General features: G+C 36.9%; 1 protein-coding gene across 1 annotated transcript in view; it reads right to left on the bottom strand.

Moving 5' to 3' along the window:
* LOC107597179 (tudor domain-containing protein 3-like) overlaps positions 1-18,271 on the bottom strand; it is a 35,660-nt gene extending 17,389 nt beyond the window's left edge. Inside the window, exons 1-10 of the mRNA XM_016288133.1 lie at positions 18,086-18,271; positions 17,053-17,143; positions 16,808-16,873; positions 16,330-16,490; positions 6,162-6,303; positions 5,071-5,142; positions 4,808-4,957; positions 3,464-3,613; positions 1,693-1,864; positions 1,266-1,388 (exon numbers count right to left, since the gene is read on the bottom strand). Of these exons, the coding sequence (XP_016143619.1) occupies positions 1,266-1,388; positions 1,693-1,864; positions 3,464-3,613; positions 4,808-4,957; positions 5,071-5,142; positions 6,162-6,303; positions 16,330-16,490; positions 16,808-16,873; positions 17,053-17,143; positions 18,086-18,123 (1,165 nt within the window). The 5' untranslated portion in view covers positions 18,124-18,271. The remainder of the gene's footprint in view (positions 1-1,265; positions 1,389-1,692; positions 1,865-3,463; positions 3,614-4,807; positions 4,958-5,070; positions 5,143-6,161; positions 6,304-16,329; positions 16,491-16,807; positions 16,874-17,052; positions 17,144-18,085) is intronic.
* Between the last annotated feature and the right edge of the window lie 1,729 nt (positions 18,272-20,000).

The raw sequence follows: 20,000 nt of genomic DNA, 5'->3' as shown, positions 1-20,000 counted from the left end.
ATGTCAAACGGGTCGGGTACAGAATTAAATTGGTGCTGGCTGCTGTCGGATAACGGGTCGGGTGTTCTGTTGTGTACTGCGGATGCAGGTTTACCTAACAGGACCCGTGCAGGACTCTGCTTTCAACTGCTTTGCGTCTCTCCGTCAGATAACCTCACATGCATGATGCGCCATTTACGGGTATTTCCCGGTATTTCCCTAAACCAAAACGTCAACTTATTTAGATTTTTTTTTTTTTATTTCAGTTTACGAAAATGTTTTTTGACCAATTGTTTTCGTCTTAGTTTTAGTTTACGAAAATAACCTTGCTGGAGACGGGCTTATTTAAAATGAAAACTCATTCATTCAGCAGGAGGCGCTTTTAGAGTGATAAAACTAGTGGTTTCCGCAGTAACAGCTGTAATCAAAGCAGGTCCGCTCATGAACGCTACTTTATCAGATCAAATGAAAATGCCATCGAAACTTTTCTGAAGACAAGTCAATTCCCTTTAGATACATTCATATAAAACAATATGATTTTGAAACGTGCAGTGCTCATGTTTATTCAACGAAGTCAAACGGCACAAATAAATAAATGTATGGGAAACTGGTAATGTATATCGAAATATCGGAAATGTGTTTAAAAATCATATCACCGTTATTGAAAAATTATATCGCGATACATATTGATATTGAATTATTGTCCAGCCCTACTCACTCCCCACACCTACAATCCCTGCCGGGCCTGAGACTCGAACCCGCAACCTTTGGGTTACAAGTCTGACTCTAACCATTAGGCCACGACTGCCCCTCATTTGCATTTAAAGCGGCATGCAACAAAACAGCTTGCTCTGAAAAGAGCTGTTTTTGACAGGGTAAACAGGGTGTTGTTTTACACTACAATTGAGAAATTTTAACTTGTGGAAAATGGGCATCCGATGACCCCTTTAAACTTAAACTTGTCTTGTCTTGAGCTTAAAGATCAAGTACTAAAATTTCTTAACCTATAACTAAAAAATAAGTTAAAGCTAAACAAAATGTATAATACTAATAAATCCTAAAATAAAAAAATAAATACAAAGTAATAAATTGTAAATATTAACAAATTTAAAATATTAATAAATACTAAAATAGCAGATAAATAACAACACACTTTCTATTTGAAAGGACAAAACAGGCCCTTATAATATCAGAATCCAAAATTGGCCAATTCAGTTATCAAATTTAAAGAAGCACTCATTGTTAGCATTTTTTCATTTTAAAAAGGTAAAACAAATTCAGTGTACCGTCAATGGACAACGTCCCCATTTTTGACTCCAGGAAGTCAAACAATGTGCTGGGCCCAGATGGCCTTCCTCCTGCTTCCTCATCCTCATCTTGTCTGGAGCGTCCCCTTCCACGACCCTTTCCTGCCAGAGAACAAATAAACCATCATATTAAAAGGACAAACAAGCAACGCAGCAATTCAAATACTGAATAATCATTTCGAGATGCCAGATTATCGTCAATGGGTTTTACTACACTAAATAAACCTAAATAAATGAGAAATATTTCACCTTTATGTTAAAACTTGAGTATAAATGAACCCTACAAGTTTAAGCAACCAGCACAGCCCTGCTCTTATAACATCTACAGCCTGCTTTCCTGAGCAGTTGCATATCTGACAACGATCTGAAGGTTTCTGGTTCTTTTCTCAGCGCTTGAAGGTTTTACCTCGAGGTGGTGGGCGGCTCTGCTCCATCTGGGCCACTTTGGGCTGGTTTGTTCCGGTGAGCAGGCAGTTGAGGGCCACCTCCATGTTATTGTTGTTATCCAGCAGGGCCTGTCTGGCCTCCTCTCGGTTAAAGCCCATCTCCATGATGTCCCTCAAAGCTCGCTCATCAACCTTGAAGAGACAGCAGCAGCAACATGAAACAGCAGAAAGGAATTTGATGAACTTGAGGGTCATTAAAAAATGCATTAAAATCAGGGACAAAAGAACAGATGTAGCGAATAGAAAGCACAAAAAACATTTTGCCTTGCAATCAAAAACAAAACAGACACAGAGGGGTCACATCGGTGCTTACATCAGCAATAGATTCATCTTTACCAGAGAAATAATGGCATTTAATTGTAACAAAGTCCATCATACAATTTTGGAGCACTTGATATGTTTGAATCCATTAGCAAAAATCCATTAGCAAAAAAAACGTATACAGAAATGTTCATCCCCTATTTTCAAAGTCTAAATGAAGCACTTTCCATGATTTTCTCCTTGTATATGGTTCAAAAGTTTGAGGTCAGATTGATTTAGTACTTTTTAAAAATAAGGAAATAGAAAAATAGGTAATACATTTATACAGCAAAGACGCATTCAAATTCATTAAAATGACAGTTATGTTACAATAATAAAAATAAATAAAATGTTGTTCCATTCAAAGTATCCTGAAAAAATAAATGTGTCACCGTTTCCACAAAAATATGAAGCAGCACAACTGTTTTCAACATTGATAATAATCAGAAATGTTTCTTGAGCAGCAAATCAGCATATTATACTGATTTCTGAAGGATCATGTGACACTGAAGACTGGAGTAATGATGCTGAAAATTCAGCTTTGCATTACAGGAAGAAATTACATTTTAAAATATAATTCACATAGAAAACAACTATTTTAAATTGTAATAATTTTCCAAATTTTTTACAGTATTTTTATCAAATAAATGCAGCAAAGAAGAGACTTCTTTAAAAATCAAACCGTAGTGTACATTAATTTCACAAGAACTGCATCTTTAAACATATGGTCATATGGTGGGCTAACTGTTAATATTATTAAATGTCTCATAATAATAAGACTGGAGTAATGATGCTGAAAATTCAGTTGATCACAGCAATAAATTACATTTTACAATATACTCGCATAGAAAACGCTAATTTTAAATTGTAGCAATATTTCACAATATTCCTGTTTTTGTAATCAAATAAATGCAGTCTTTGAGAGTATAAAAGGTCTTTCAAGAACACCAAAAAATTTGAGATTCATAAAATCTCTCTTTTCAGATTCCCAGACGGCTTTTTCTCATCCATGCGACACATCCCCATTTTTACATTTCATGAAGAAAATACAGTATGCATGTCAGTGTAAAACTCACCATCATGATGCATTAAAGTGTTTTGGCCTGTTTTATCATCCACCCATGTGATCGCTTACTAAAGTAACAACACTAAATCTAGTAATGATGCATTTTAACTCACTGGTTTTGGAAAGTCAGTAGACAACTAATAAGTGATTAAACCACAGCTATTTTGTTCTCAGTGAGGACTGCAGAACAAAATTCATATTTTACTGAACTATATGTTGGATCTAAAGTTATTATAATTGCGTTCAGTCTTTTTGGATCTTCTCCCGGGTTTTACAGCTTTAACAGTTCATTTCATGAGGAAGAACTTAAAACTGCTGACAAAGCACTAATTTTACATCTTTTTATGATGATCTTTGGATCTCACCAAATCTCTGTAAACTCCTTCCGACTTGTTCTCCGTCCACGGCTTTTCTCCCTCTTCTCGTCTTCTTTGATAGGTGTCTCGGTTCTTGTAGGTGGATCCTGGATTGGCGAGGTTTCCGCCTGCATTGCCTCCACCGCCGAACGTACGCGTCTATCACGAACCAAAGAGCAGACAACAGATGCACGATGAAAAACACCAGACATTGGTGCATCTCCAGCAATTTAAGAACTGATTTTACAAGGGCACAACTACAGCAAAATGAACAATGTTTCTGGACATCATAAGTGTGTTTTGAAACACAGCCCAGGTGCTGCGGAGACGAAGCGTTTAATCATTTATGTGGTGTTCACTTATCACGTTACATTTGTAATTACACACTCAAAATCAAACATTTCTTAATTAAATATCGGAGAATATTAAGTTCACCCATGGCCTAAGGACGCAGTCATGAGAACGAACAAATTCAATTACATATTGCTTTAATATATCAATATTTCATTATCAAAAGGTGCTACTTTGTTGCAGGGGATGAAAATCATATTTATTCTGAAATGAAAAGCCATTATCTCTGTACAGTGCAAAACACTGAAATCTGGTTTTATGTACATTAACAGTCAAAAGTTTGGAATAATTAGGATTTTAACATGTTTCTGAAAGTAGTCTCTTCTGCTCACCAAGGCTGCATTTATTTGCTCAAAAATACAGTAAAACAGTAATAATGTAAATTATTATTGCAAATTTAAAGTTGCATATTTGAATATATTTTAAAATGTAACATTTATTTTTTGAGAATTCTTTGATGAATAGAAAGATTAATAAACATTAATCTGAATTTTTGTCTTTACTACCTCTTTTGGTCAATTTAATAGGTCCTTGTGGAATAAAAGTATTAATTTTTAATATTTCTTTTTAAATTACTGAAATCAGACTGTTAAATAATAATGCATTACAGTTTCTACAAAAATATGAAGCAACAGCTGTTTTCAATATTGACGATAATAATCAGAAATGCAGCAAATCAGCATATTAGAATGATTTCTGAAGATCATGTGACACTGAAGACTGGAGTAATGATGCTGAAAATTCAGCTTTGCATTACAGGAAGAAATTACATTTTAAAATATAATTCACATAGAAAACAACTATTTTAAATTGTAATAATTTTCCAAATTTTTTACAGTATTTTTATCAAATAAATGCAGCAAAGAAGAGACTTCTTTAAAAATCAAACCGTAGTGTACATTAATTTCACAAGAACTGCATCTTTAAACATATGGTCATATGGTGGGCTAACTGTTAATATTATTAAATGTCTCATAATAATCATTAAGGACGACAGCACACCTCTTTACTCCTGGCGACTTCTGCGATAGCAGCGGTTCTTTGTTTCTCAAACTCATCGTTGTCTTCAGCAGATTTGACCGTGTTAGTGCTCTGCAGGGTCTTCCTCTGATCCAGAGCGCTGCTGTCCACCTGCTCCTTATGAGCACATTTCTACAGAGAGATGACGACAGATTATACACCATCCATTCAATCAGAGTCAAATCAACCTCATAATTAACCAGAAGGCCAAAGGTCACAATGAAAGAAGCTGAAGGAGCTCTGACCTGTCCAAAGGGAACGAATGGAGGAGGTCCGCCTTCTGCACCAATGTTTCTTCGGCTGTGTTTGGCCAGGCTCTTTTGTGGGAAAAAGTTGAACATTAGACGTAATGTAACATTCAAGTGAATCCAGACTAGGGTTACTTTAGTATCACTGAAATAATATTACAGTTTTTACCAATATTCTTAATCTGTTTTAATATATTTTAACACCGTTTTTCCATTTTCATTTTAGTTACTGTTAATAATTTTGCTGGGTGTTTGTCTTTTTTTCATGTATATGTATTAAGTTTATTTCAGTTTTAGTTACTTCATTCAAATTAAAATTAAAGTAAAATGAGAAATGATGCCTTGGCAATTAGCTGAAATAAAGTATTATATAAAGTATTTTTTTTTTTTCAGTTAATGTTGATTTTACTTCAAATGATTACGCTTTTTTTATGGTTTTCAGTTTTAGTTCATTATAATAACCCTGATCTATCAGGGACAATAATCTTTGGACTGAACTTATTTACTCATCAAGATGAATAAAGCAGTGCGTCTTCATGCTATCTGCCAATGTGTCATCCATCACTGAGCCAAAACATGATGAATATTAACAGATGGTTACAGACACTGAGGCTTCTGTGTCTTAAGTTTTAATGAATAGAACCTTTAAAGGGTTCACATTTTACATCTCTTAATTTTTTCCCTAGAGCCCACTTATAATGTCAGTGAAGGTTTCCAGTGGTAAAAACAATTGTAAATTAGTGTAGTTTCATGTTTTACACCAACTCCCTGACACTCAGAATTAAACAGCTTGTGCCACGGCATATTTAAGAATTACCTCTGTTGTGATTGGCTAAATTCATTTGGCGCGGGTCAAGATGGTTCATTCTAACGTGTTTATTTATAAATGTGGGTGGTGATATTCAAATTTGGTATTTTTGGACTAGTTAAGGAGATATTAAATATGAACATACATGGTAGATTGAATCTCCGTTTCATACAAGCAATAAAAACAAATCCAGTTTGCAACTGTGTGTCATTTACAACTACATCATATATATTATCTGAAAATATTCATAATGAAGCTTGAGAGAAAACATGCACCTCACCCTCTGAAACTCCCACTTCTCGATCATGTGATCCACTTCGCCTCCGAGAACCGTGATCTTGGAATCGTCCAATAGCAGGAGGCCATTTTTAACCTGAACAGCCCCCAGGAGCTTCACTTTGGTTCCAGGAGGAGTGTTCAGACTGAAAGTGGAGCAGAAATCAAATTAAAGTGTTAAATTAATTGCTTTCTTTTAAATAAGTGAAACACTGAAAACTTTGGATTCAGAAGGGTTTTCCTCTTCTGCTCACCATGGCTGCATTTCTAAAATGAGAAAAATCTGTAATATTATGAAATATTATTATGGTTTAAAATAACTGTTTTCTACTTGAATATATTTTAAAATGTAATTTATTCCTGTGATGTAAAGCCGAATTTTCAGCCTCAGTACTCCAGTCTTTAGTGTAACATGATCCTTCAAAAATCATTCTAATATGCTGATTTTATTTATTTATTTTTTACAAAAAAATTTGAGTTTAATTATATCTATCTATAATAAATGTCAAAGTCTTAATATTCTTAAAATAGGCATAATTTCCTTTATGAAAATATAATTTCTGAATTTTTCCTTTTGATTTGTGGTATAATGTGACCCAGATTTCTTGAGAGAGTTTCTCAGATTCGCCCCAAAAATAGGTCAGTTTTCCTTATTTGGCATTTGCAATGACTTTCCAAAAAAATAAAAAATAAAGGAGTGAGAGAATTTTAAATTCATAATTGCACTTCTCTGCTTTACTTGCTTCTATTTCCTGGTTGTCAATCAGGTTTTTTCTCTCCGATGTGTTTCAGCTTTAGTTAGTGTGGGGCATTTGCTGTAAATTGGGATTAAGAACTGGCTGTCTGACTTTAATTAAAGATTAAAGGGGGGGGAGAAGGGATGGATTGAGAGAGAGGAAGAGGAAGAAACTCTATTTTCCCCTCACAAACACTCTAATACCCCGAGGAGAGAAGTGGAGCAGTGAATTTTCCAAAACGCAGGCTTATTTCCTCAAATGTGTCCCCTTGCCTGCACCCTGATCAAATGTTAATGCACCACTCTGCACTGCAGAAGCAGCTCCTGCTAAAAATACATCACACGCACACCTCCCCACTCTCCTACACGCCAAATAAACTCGCCCTCAAGAATACAAGTCAAACTTTCCCTGGTCCTCTCATTAGATGAGCCCGGGGAGTTCGACAGCACTCAATGTGTGACGTGACTGGCGCAATTAGACTTTCCTGACCGGTTTGTCGGCACGAAGCTCAAAGGGATGCAGGATCCGATACAAACTCTCTGGAGATGTCAGAAAATACACTGTTTGTTCCAGTACAATGCTTCTGTTCTTTCAAACAATCTCACTACCATTTGAAGGTGAAATAATTATTTGAAATGAGTGACACCAAAAGGAATTTTAAAAAGTCAAACTACTGTTTATATACATGTTGAAATAATGCATGTCCTTTCTGTTCTTGTAATTCTGTAAATGAATGAAGAAAGCTTTGGTTTCATTTGCATGCACTTCTTTTTAAATAAACTGAATGCAACAAGTTTAGGGTCGATAAGGTTTTAAAATGTTTGAGTCTCTTAAGCTCACCAAGGCTGGATTTATTTGATCAAAACTACAGTAAACATTTTAAATATTACAATTTAAAATAACTTTTCTATTTGAATACATTTTAAAATATAATTCCTAGCATCATTACTTCAGTCTTCAGGGTCACATGATCCTTCAGAAATCATTCTAATATGCTGATTTGCTGCTCACTCCTGATTATTATCAATGTTGAAAACAAGTGTTCTGCTTAGTATTTTTGTGGAAACTGACGCATTTTGTTTTTCAGGATTCTTTGATGAACAAAGTTCAAAAGAACAGCATTTATTTGAAATTGGAATCTTGTTTTGTGAAAAAATTACAGGTGAAATCATTTTAAACGGACACCAAATTGAGTTGTAAAAACAACCAAATCAAACTACAATTCATAAGTGTGCAAAGCCTTCATAGACACTTTATGTGTCTAATGCATGTCCATTCAGTGGTTGAATAAAGAAAGCTTTGGGTTCAAACGAACAGTGGAGAGTTTCATTCTGCATGTTAGCGACAGTGATGGATGTAGGGAGAGAGTGAGCCGAGGAACAGATGAATAAAGAGAGCTCTGTTCTTCAAACGGCTCGACAACACAGTCTCCACCTGTAGCTGCTGGCCGACGGCCATCACAACGGCTGATGCCCAGCCAGAGCGGTAATGGAGACACGGGACTGGTGAGGTTTGAGCCAATCAAAAGGTCTGAAACTGGGGTTAAAGGAAGGGGAGTACAAGAAAAGGGCAGAAAAGGTTGTTTGAGTTTGAAGCGGCTTTACAAGATTACACAGCGTCACATTTCCTGGACTGAAAGTGTTTTGGGGTATAAACAAGACTGTAAAGTATTACTGGAGTATGTTTTACAAGAAAATACTATTTCAGTTTTTTCTACTTCAAAATGTCAGGTTTAACTCGAGGTGTTAATTGCAGTTTCTTTGTAATTGTTTCAAATTAAACCTTACACCATAGGAATAGCTCACCTAACAGTGAAAATTAGCTGAAAATGTATCCACCCTCAAGACATCCAAGATGTAGTTGTGTTTGTTTCTTCATCATATTTAGAGAAACATAGCATCACATCACTTGCTCACCAATGGATCCTCTGCAGTGAATGGGTGCCATCAGAATGAGAGTCCAAACAGCTGATAAAAACATCACAATCCACAACACTCCAGGGGCCCGTTCTTCGTACGTCGCTTATTACATCCGAGATGAAATGTCACATCCAAGATGATATCACTGTGCTAATCAGGATCTGGCTAATTCGGTTCTTCGAACGCACCTGTTGTTTATAATTAGTATGGCTGGATTGAGCAACATAAATTACATCATATAACTAAAAAAGACACCTGACGAAAAACTTGACAAATTTCTGGACTTTTATAAGGAAACAGCCAAGCGAACAAAACTACATAAATGTTATAATAGATCAATTAAATGTGCAGTTTTTATTTTATTGTAATTTTTTTACATGATTCCCAATTATTTATAATGGAGACATTATGCATGTGGCAAACTCAGCTGTTCAGAGAGGACCACGTCACCGAGTCGTCGGGGAAAACGAGAGGTGGTGGATTATGTTTTTATATCAATGAAGGCTGGAGTACAGACGTGACAGTTTTAAAGAAGATGTGCTGCCCAAACTTGGAAGCTCTCTTTATTAACTGTAAGACTTTTTATTTGCCGCGGGAGTTCTCCTCGTTTATTCTGGTGAGTGCGTACATTCTTCCTGACGCGCGAGTGAACGCGGTGCTAGAACTGTTGGCCGATCAAATTACACACACAGAGCAGCGTTATCCGGACTCTTTCATTATCATTCTCGGAGATTTTAATAAAACTAATCTCACCCGTGAACTGCCTAAATATAGACAGCACATCCCGTGCCCCACCAGAGACAGCAATATACTGGACTACAGCTACACTGTTTTAAAGGATGCATACCACTCTGTCCCCCGAGCAGTGCTGGGACTCTCTGATCACTGTTTGGTTCATCTTCTACCAGCCTACAGGCAGAAACTCAAATCTGCTAAGCCTGTAGTAAAAACTGTAAAGACATGGACCGTTGAAGCAGAGCAGGATTTACAGGCCTGCTTCGAACTTACTGATTGGAGTGTTTTTGAGGCTGCAGCTACAGATCTGGATGAGCTTAGTTTCTGTGAGGACATGTGTGTACCCACCAGGACTTATTTAACAACGAAAAACCTTGGTTCAGTACAAAACTCAAACAGCTTCGCCAGGCCAGAGAGGATGCCTACAGGAGTGGGGACAAAGACTGGTACAAACAGGCCAAATACACACTAAAAAGGGAGATAAGAGTGACAAAGGTAAACTACTCTGGAAAGCTAAAAAACAGCTTTCAAGCAACGATCCTACATCAGTGTGGAAAAGCCTGAAAGCCATCACCAGCTACAAGACCCCATCCCTCAGCACTGAGGCCAATCAACACCTGGCTGAAGACTTGAACGAGTTTTACTGCAAGTTTGAAAAGCAATAGCCTGGTCTGAAACCCCACACACACTCCGACCGTCTCACAGCACAGCCATCAACACCCTCCCCCCTACGGTTTCTCAACCTGTACTAAAGATCTGTGAAGACGATGTAAGCAAAGTCTTCAGGAGACAGAAGATAAGGAAAGCCAAAGGCCCAGACGGTGTCTCTCCAGCCTGCCTCAAAGCCTGTGCTGTCCAGATATCATCCATCGTCACATTGATCTTCAACAGATCACTGGAGCTGTGTGAAGTCCCCTCCTGCTTCAAATGCTCCACCATCATCCCTGTACCCAAGAAACCAAAAATCACAGGATTTAATGACTACAGACCTGTTGCTTTAACGTCTGTGGTGATGAAGTCATTTGAGAGACTGGTGCTTACCGAGCAAACAGGTCTGTGGATGATGCAGTCAATATGGGACTGCACTACATCCTGCAACATCTGTACAAACCAGGGACTTATGCAAGGATCTGGTTTGTGGACTTCAGCCCCGCTTTCAACACCATCATACCAGACACCCTTCAGAATAAACTGACCCAGCTCTCTGTGCCCACCTCCATCTGTCAGTGGATCACCAGCTTCCTTACAGACAGGCAGCAGCTAGTGAGGATGGGAAAACTCGCATCCAACACCCGCACCATCAGCACTGGAGCTCCTCAGAGCTGCGTTCTCTCCCCACTGCTTTTCTCCCTCTACACAAATGACTGCACCTCTAAAGACCCCTCAGTCAAACTCCTGAAGTTTGCAGATGACTACAGTCATCGGCCTCATCCAAGACGGCGACGAGTCTGCTTGCAGACAGAAGGTTGAGCAGCTGGCTGTCTGGTGCAGTCACAACAACATGGAGCGGAACATGCTCAAAACTGTAGAGATGATAGTAGACTTCAGGAGAAACCCTCCTGCACTCCCCCCACTCCCCATCATGAACAGCACTGCGGCTGCAGTGGAGTCATTCAGATTCCTGGGAACCACCATCTCTCAGGACCTGAAGTGGGACACTCACATTGACTCCATCGTGAAAAAGGCTCAGCAGAGGGTTGTACTTCCTTTGTCCGTCAACTGAAAAAGTTCAGCCTGCCACAGGCGCATATGACACAGTTTTACTCAGCTGTTATTGAGTCAGTTCTGTGCTCCTCTATAACTGTCTGATTTCGGTCAGCCAGCAAATCAGATACAAGAAGACTGCAGCGGACTGTTAGGACAGCAGAAAGGATCATTGGTGTCCACCTGCCCAATCTTCAGGACTTGTACAACTACAGAGTGAAGAAACGGGCAGGTAACATCATCAAAGACCCCTCTCACGCTGGACACAACCTGTTTGCACTTCTCCCCTCAGGCAGACGCTACAGATATCTGCGCACTAGAACATCTAGGCATAAAAACAGCTTTTTCCCCATGCCATCTCCAGCCTAAACAGCTAACACATGAATTATTACCTGTGTTCTGTAATTCAATCTCCATCTCTAATTATTGCCTCTCTCTCAAGTACTATGTAAATACATCTGCATATTTTTTATACAGCTATATATATTTTGAGTAAATAATGCACAAATCTGGACATAAATCTTCTGTTCCAGATTCATACGCATTATTTATTGTTAAGTCTTATATAATGTTTCTGTTCTCATGTCAGATATGGATGTATACATGTACAGTATCTCACAGAAGTGAGTACACCCCTCACATTTTTGTAAATATTTTATTATATCTTTTCATGTGACAACACTGAAGAAATGACACTTTGCTACAATGTAAAGTAGTGAGTGTACAGCTTGTACAGCCTACGCCATCTTTATGTAAAGCAACAATTCTTTTTTTCAGATCCTCAAGGAGTTCTTTGCCATGAGGTGCCATGTTGAACTTCCAGTGGCCAGTATGAGAGAGTGAGAGCAATAACACCAAATTTAACACACCTGCTCTCCATTCACACCTGAGACCTTGTAACACTAATGAGTCACATGACACCGGGGAGAGAAAATGGCTAATTGGGCCCAACTTGGACATTTTCACTTAGGGGTGTACTCACTTTTGTGGCCAGCGGTTTAGACATGAATGGCTGTGTGTTGAGTTATTTTGAGGGGACAGCAAATTTACACTTATACAAGCTGTACACTCACTACTTTACATTGTAGCAAAGTGTCATTTCTTCAGTGTTGTTACATGAAAAGATAAAATATTTACAAAAATGTGAGGGGTGTACTCACTTCTGAGAGATACTGTATGTATGTATGTATGTATGCATGTATGTACCAAGAGCTTCTTAAAAACCACAACAAATTCCTTTTGTGTTTGTGCACACTTGGCGAATAATGCTGATTCAGATAATCCACACCACTCCAGTCCATCAGTTAATGTCTTAAAAAAGCCAAAAGCTGCATGTTTGTAAGAAACAAATCCATCAAGATATTTTTTTTAACTTCAAACCAGCTAAAATGCGAGTCCTCTATTTATAACATTACTTTCTTCAGTTAAAAAGTCATCTGGTCTGAATCAGGAGAGAAATCTGCACAGATTTCTGCACAGTTTACAAGCAAAAACAGTCCAAACAGCTCTAAACAAATATGTGGCTGGATTTTGATGTGAGAGACAACAAGAGATGGGCTTTGCATTGGAGGAAGCGTTATTATGGACTTGTATTTTGGCCAGAAGCAATGCTTTTAGGTTTAAAAACATCTTAACAATGGATTTGGCCTCACAAGATGTTAACTGATGGACTGGAGTGGTGTGGATTACGGTGATGTTTTTATCAGCTGTTTGGATTCTGACGGCACCCATTCACCGCAGAGGATCCATTGTTGAGCAAGTGATGTAATGCTACATTTCTCTAATTCTGATGAACAACCAAACTCATCTACATCTTGGATCATCTTAGGGTGAATAAAAATTTGGCAAATTTAAATTGTGTGAACTATTCCTTTAAGCATCATGGTAATTTTTGCTCATATTAGGGTTAATAATTTGAACAAACCCTTCACGTTGTGTGTTAAAATTAGGTGATGTAACTCGCAATGCATTTGTACCTTCACAATTCAAAGCTTTGTATACACTATTAAAACATAAAATTACATAAGTTGTTTCAAGCGGTTGACAAGTCCAGCAAAATGCATAAATCAATGCAACAAGAGAGACACATTCTTGGCATGCAACATGAATCTGACTTGCACAAAGACACTATTTTCTGCATTTCAAAATGACACTGATGTTTTGGGTTGAGAAAATGAGCCTGAAGTAACCTCAAAAGCAGCGCAATACCATGACCCTGAATGACTCTGTAGTGCCGTGAACATCAATTCATAGTGAAAAACCTTTTTATGCAGCTCCCCACTACATCAAAACGCCTTTAGTATGGCTCAAGGTAATTACAGGACCTCTTTATCATATTAAAAGCTGCGTTTAATCAAATGCCGGGTTTTTGGCCTCATTATAGGCCACTTCACAGAGTCTGACGGGCCGAGACGTTATTTCATTAAATCATACGGCGCAATTAGACGTGCTTCAATTAAATGTCTGAGGTACTAGATTTTACAGCCACTCGTTCACAAAAAGTGAGTGAGGGAAGTATAAAATTGCAGTCACTTGCCAAATCTTTACGTTTACGCTTTAATGTACTGTTTGACAACAATAAACCTGAACAAATTAGCCAAAATATCTAGTAAACAGGAACTTTCTACAGAACTCTGCAGGCACAGATTTCACATCACTCATTCTATTTCTGAAGTATGTAGTGTGCATAGTAAGCATACTTCCTGAATACATGGAAAACCCACATGCATTCATGTACTATAATCACATGAAATACTGTATCCCAAAATACCATGCTCTTGAGCTTGAAACGCGAATGAAACTTAAGGAACATCATTTTTAATATCTCTTTCTCCTCTGCCAAGAGACACTTTTACACATCATTAGATTAAAAATGCTAAATTACTGTATTTATTTCCAAGATGATAATTGGACACCACTTGCTAAATTAAACATGCAACATAATAAGGTCATGTAACAATACTGCAGCATACTACTCTGATTATTTAATGCTGCATGTTGCATACCATTTCACATACTATTAAATAATAACAGGCGCTAAGTTTGGAGTGAATACTCTAAAAGACATTAATACTTTTTTTCAGCAAAGGTGCATACAATAAATCATAATTTATAATGTTACAAAAGGTTTCTCTTTCAAATAAATGCTGTTCTTTTGAACTATCAAAGTAATGCTGCTGAAAATTCAGCTTTGATCACAGCAATAAATTACATTTAAACATATAAATTAGGTGATGTAACTCGCAATGCATTTGTACCTTCACAATTCAAAGCTTTGTATACACTATTAAAACATAAAATTACATAAGTTGTTTCAAGCGGTTGACAAGTCCAGCAAAATGCATAAATCAATGCAACAAGAGAGACACATTCTTGGCATGCAACATGAATCTGACTTGCACAAAGACACTATTTTCTGCATTTCAAAATGACACTGATGTTTTGGGTTGAGAAAATGAGCCTGAAGTAACCTCAAAAGCAGCGCAATACCATGACCCTGAATGACTCTGTAGTGCCGTGAACATCAATTCATAGTGAAAAACCTTTTTATGCAGCTCCCCACTACATCAAAACGCCTTTAGTATGGCTCAAGGTAATTACAGGACCTCTTTATCATATTAAAAGCTGCGTTTAATCAAATGCCGGGTTTTTGGCCTCATTATAGGCCACTTCACAGAGTCTGACGGGCCGAGACGTTATTTCATTAAATCATACGGCGCAATTAGACGTGCTTCAATTAAATGTCTGAGGTACTAGATTTTACAGCCACTCGTTCACAAAAAGTGAGTGAGGGAAGTATAAAATTGCAGTCACTTGCCAAATCTTTACGTTTACGCTTTAATGTACTGTTTGACAACAATAAACCTGAACAAATTAGCCAAAATATCTAGTAAACAGGAACTTTCTACAGAACTCTGCAGGCACAGATTTCACATCACTCATTCTATTTCTGAAGTATGTAGTGTGCATAGTAAGCATACTTCCTGAATACATGGAAAACCCACATGCATTCATGTACTATAATCACATGAAATACTGTATCCCAAAATACCATGCTCTTGAGCTTGAAACGCGAATGAAACTTAAGGAACATCATTTTTAATATCTCTTTCTCCTCTGCCAAGAGACACTTTTACACATCATTAGATTAAAAATGCTAAATTACTGTATTTATTTCCAAGATGATAATTGGACACCACTTGCTAAATTAAACATGCAACATAATAAGGTCATGTAACAATACTGCAGCATACTACTCTGATTATTTAATGCTGCATGTTGCATACCATTTCACATACTATTAAATAATAACAGGCGCTAAGTTTGGAGTGAATACTCTAAAAGACATTAATACTTTTTTTCAGCAAAGGTGCATACAATAAATCATAATTTATAATGTTACAAAAGGTTTCTCTTTCAAATAAATGCTGTTCTTTTGAACTATCAAAGTAATGCTGCTGAAAATTCAGCTTTGATCACAGCAATAAATTACATTTAAACATATTCACATAAAAAAACAGCCATTTTAAAATGTAATAATATTTCACAATGTTTACTGTATTTCTTATTAAATAAATATAGCCTTGGTGAGCAAAAGAGATGATTTTCAACAACAATTAAAAACTTTTGCATTGAAGTGTACATTTAGTATGAAGTACAGTAGTATTGCATGCAAGACAGGGCCAATGAAATGTCATTCCCACCCTTATTAAATCAACTACAACCCTGACTAGTCATCCACTATTTAGTGAACTAATTCGATTTTTTTTTTTTTTCAATTTTACTTTCAGCTTTAATATTTTTAATGCAAGTGAATGAATTTTAAATGTAAGAGTACGTCAGCATGATTCATTCCCTTTATTAAAGCAGCAGCATCTTGCTGCATTTAGCATCCCACACCAAGAACGTGAAATGTGTGAACCTGGACCTGACCTTCAATTAGTCTAATTATACAAGGCTTCATTAGGACAGAAGTTCCCACTCACTACTAGTCGATGCAGATTTACAAATCCCTACTTGCAGGTAGTGCATGTATAATGAAAAGGTGGAAAGCTGCAAATATCTGCATGAGCTGTACCTGATTTTGGACAGATGTTTGTACTCTAGGCCGGTGCATGACGTGTGTCCGTCTGTCATCTGCAGACGCAGCATTCTGGGCGCCCCCTGCGACTCCTCGTGATCTTTAGGAGCGGCGACATTACGAATCTTTTGTACCTGAAGGACACAAGGGCCCTCCAACTGCAGGAGAACGAGAGGGATTTTGCATCAAACAGATAAAACACTCAGCTAAAAACCAATGTAATGCATCAAGCTCATGTGGGCTTAAATTATCGTTACAGAGAAACACCGCTCTCAGAAACCAAATCCCAGTCATTATTCTGCAGTAATGTCATGTTCTTTTACCTCTTCACCTCTGCTCTGACACTATCTATCTTCATTTATGCACTGCTTATGTTCTCTTTAATAACAGCACCATCTTGTGGGCAGCATTAGCAAGTGCATGAAGTCTATTTATATTGTAATTATGCATTATGTTAGATGCCTTTTAGTTATACCTTTTCTATTCGTCCACTGTTGATGTCAGTTGGCAGGAAGCTCTTTCCGATTGGTCTCAGATCACTCTGTAATGTGAATATAATAGTATTATTTCTGTTCGCTTTCTCAAGGTGTAGCGGCTTCTATGGAGAGCCGAAACCCAAATATACATGATCACAAATTGATAAAGACATACTACATGAGTAAATACAAAAAGAAAAGGGTAAATATAAAAGGAAACAAGGTAATTTCTTAAAGCACTTGCGTTTAGTGCTACTTGGATAATGTCAGTCGGTGATGTTTTCGTCTTCTCTGTTGAACTTTTACACTCCTCTATTCCTTCATCTGTAAGGTACCTGTGTAGAAAAGTGTGTGGGCTTTTTAATAACCCCAAATATAGGAAGGATCCCCATTCAAAAACGTAAAAAGCATCTATATATCTTCATCTATAAAAAACAAAGGAATACACAGTGAAAAAATATTATTATAAATATGTCAAAGTATTATTTGGAAAATACTTAGTTGCTATTAAATTCCATTTATTAGTTCTATTAATAATATTTTTTAGTTCTATATTATTAGATGTATTAGGCCTGTGTGTTCACTTTTTTCAATCCAATTTAGTCAATTATACATACATACATAAAATTAGAATGTCGTGGAAAAGTTCATTTATTTCAGTAATACAACTCAAATTGTGAAACTCGTATTAAATAAATTCAGTGCACACAGACTGAAGTAGTTTAAAGTCTTTGGTTCTTTTAATTGTGATGATTTTGGCTCACATTTAACAAAAACCCACCAATTCACTATCTCAACAAATTAGAATATGGTGACATGCCAATCAGCTAATCAACTCAAAACACCTGCAAAGGTTTCCTGAGCCTTCAAAAAGGCTTAAAGGCTGTAAGATGCTGTTCTTTGGAAGTTTAATGGAGCTTGTGAAACATGTCATGACAGTCCAGACTGATTAAGTTAAAGGGAATCACTGAGAAACTTCAGCAGGCGATCAATAAACTATCATATATGACACATACACACACATATATATATATATATTAAAATGTATAAATAATTTAGATTTCCTGATAAAAGACTAGCAGTTAATAAATGCTGATTATCGTGCTAACAGCACTGGGCATCCTGATGAAGTTATGACACAACTGATGAAGTTATATAAACTGTAGGTTGTTAAAAGGAACTTATAAATACAGTGAGTGGGTAATCGAACGTAAACATGAGTTAGCATCAGCAGCATGCTAAACACAGCTAGCCGTTAGCGCTCAGTAGTGACTCACCAGCCCTCTTTAATGAGCGCTGAGCTCAGATCGCACATCTTCACACACACTGACGAGTCTGCACGGAATCACTGTCTGAAATAGCGCTGAAATCCCCTCGTGTGCTAAGCGGGATTCATTTCTACAGCGTTAGCTGGCGCTGCAGCGGGATAAAGACAGATGACGTCACTTCCGCTTCGTCTTCTTCGTCGTCTTCTTTCAGGTTTTATGGCGGTTGGCAACTCAGCTTAAAGGGTGCATTACCGCCACCTATAGACTGGAGTGTGGGCAGCAGAATGACATCAAAGAAGTAGAAAAAAAATCAAAATTTTCAATTAAAACTTTGATTAACTACCTTAGACTATATATTCATGCTAAATTCTTTCACTTAGCCCGGTGTTTTTTAATAATTTCTTAGTAGATTGCGTACTCTCCCAGATGTTTTCCCTAATAAATGCTCAAGTGTCATGTTTTGTGCCTTTAACTCTGCCCTATTTCCTATTCTATGCAACCTTGAATTTAATCCAGTATGACCTACTCTAAGACGTGAGACTAACATCTCTTCCCTTGGGCTTCTGCCCTTCCTCGTGCTTGTGACTGCTTGTTTTTGTATGATATAATTATATTTTGTGATATAAATGACGTCCTGCATCAGCTACTTCTCAATATGTCTGCCATATTTTGAGTGAGTGCTCCTTTATGATGGTTTTGACCTCTGCTCTACTTAAAGGTCAGATGACGTCACACGCAAACTTCTGACACGTCTGACGCTGATGACGGAGACCTCGAATAAAATTCATATAACACAAAAGTAAGGATGCTGTGATTTATCTACCTTCCAGATCAAAACCTTTAAATATATATAAAAAAAGTTTGGAATCGTTTTTAATGATTTTGAATGTCTCCTCTGCATGCTCACCAGTACTGCATTTATTTGATCAAAAATACAGTAAAAATTGTGAAATATTTGTACAATTTAAAATACCTGTTTTCTATTTGAATACGTTTTCAAATGTATTTTATTCCTCTGATTCAAAGCTGAATATTCAGCATCATTACTCCAGTCTTCAGTGTCCTTCAGAAATCATTCTAATATGCTGATTTGCTCTTCAAGAAATATTTCTTATTTTTATCAATGCTAAAAACAGTTCTGCTGCTTCATATGTTTGTGGAAACTGCGATTCAAAAATTTGAAGTAAGATTTTATTCAAGGATGCATTAAATTGATCAAAAGTGACAGTATAGATACATTTATAATAGGGCTGTCAGTTTAACACGTTAACTTAATTATTAATTAGTTATGAAAAAATAACACGATTAAAATATTTTAACGCAGTTAACAACTGGCCCCGCCCCCATACCTGTACGTCGTCTTATATTCCATACAGTTGGCTGTTGACAAATATGATGCAGAGCAACAACTCCATAAATGCAGTTATGCCCTAAAATTCAAGACATTGGTGCAAAAATGCCCCTGTATGTATTTTTGTCTCATATTTATATCATGATATGATAAGCGATATCATACAAGCTCGCTGCGTATTACACGAGTGCTGTTTGTTCTGAATATCACAAGTTTAAATGTGATTTTATACAACAGTTCAGTAAATAAAAGTTGATATTGTGTTATATTTTAAACACAATATATATATTTTTTTTTTGCTCAATTTTGCAGAGAACATATTACCTTTATAAAGCCTGTTGTGCGTCTCCGAGCAGCACAGAGGTGTTTAGTTTCTGAACGAATCCGCGTTTTGAACGAATCGTGTGAATCAATGATTCAAAGGCCCATTCATAAAGAGAGCCGTTTACTGAATTCCTGAATGAATCAGCCGTTTGAACGAATCGAATGAATACATTTACCGCCACCTCCTGGCAGATTTAGTTTCTTATTTAGAGTATCATTTAATTAAAATAATAATAATAATAATAATAA

Source organism: Sinocyclocheilus grahami, unplaced genomic scaffold (genome assembly GCF_001515645.1).
Source record: "Sinocyclocheilus grahami isolate Dianchi unplaced genomic scaffold, SAMN03320097.WGS_v1.1 scaffold229.1, whole genome shotgun sequence".
Taxonomy (NCBI): Eukaryota; Metazoa; Chordata; class Actinopteri; order Cypriniformes; family Cyprinidae; genus Sinocyclocheilus; species Sinocyclocheilus grahami.
The sequence above is the reverse complement of the archived record's forward strand: the minus strand, read 5'-3'. Positions and strand labels throughout refer to the sequence as shown.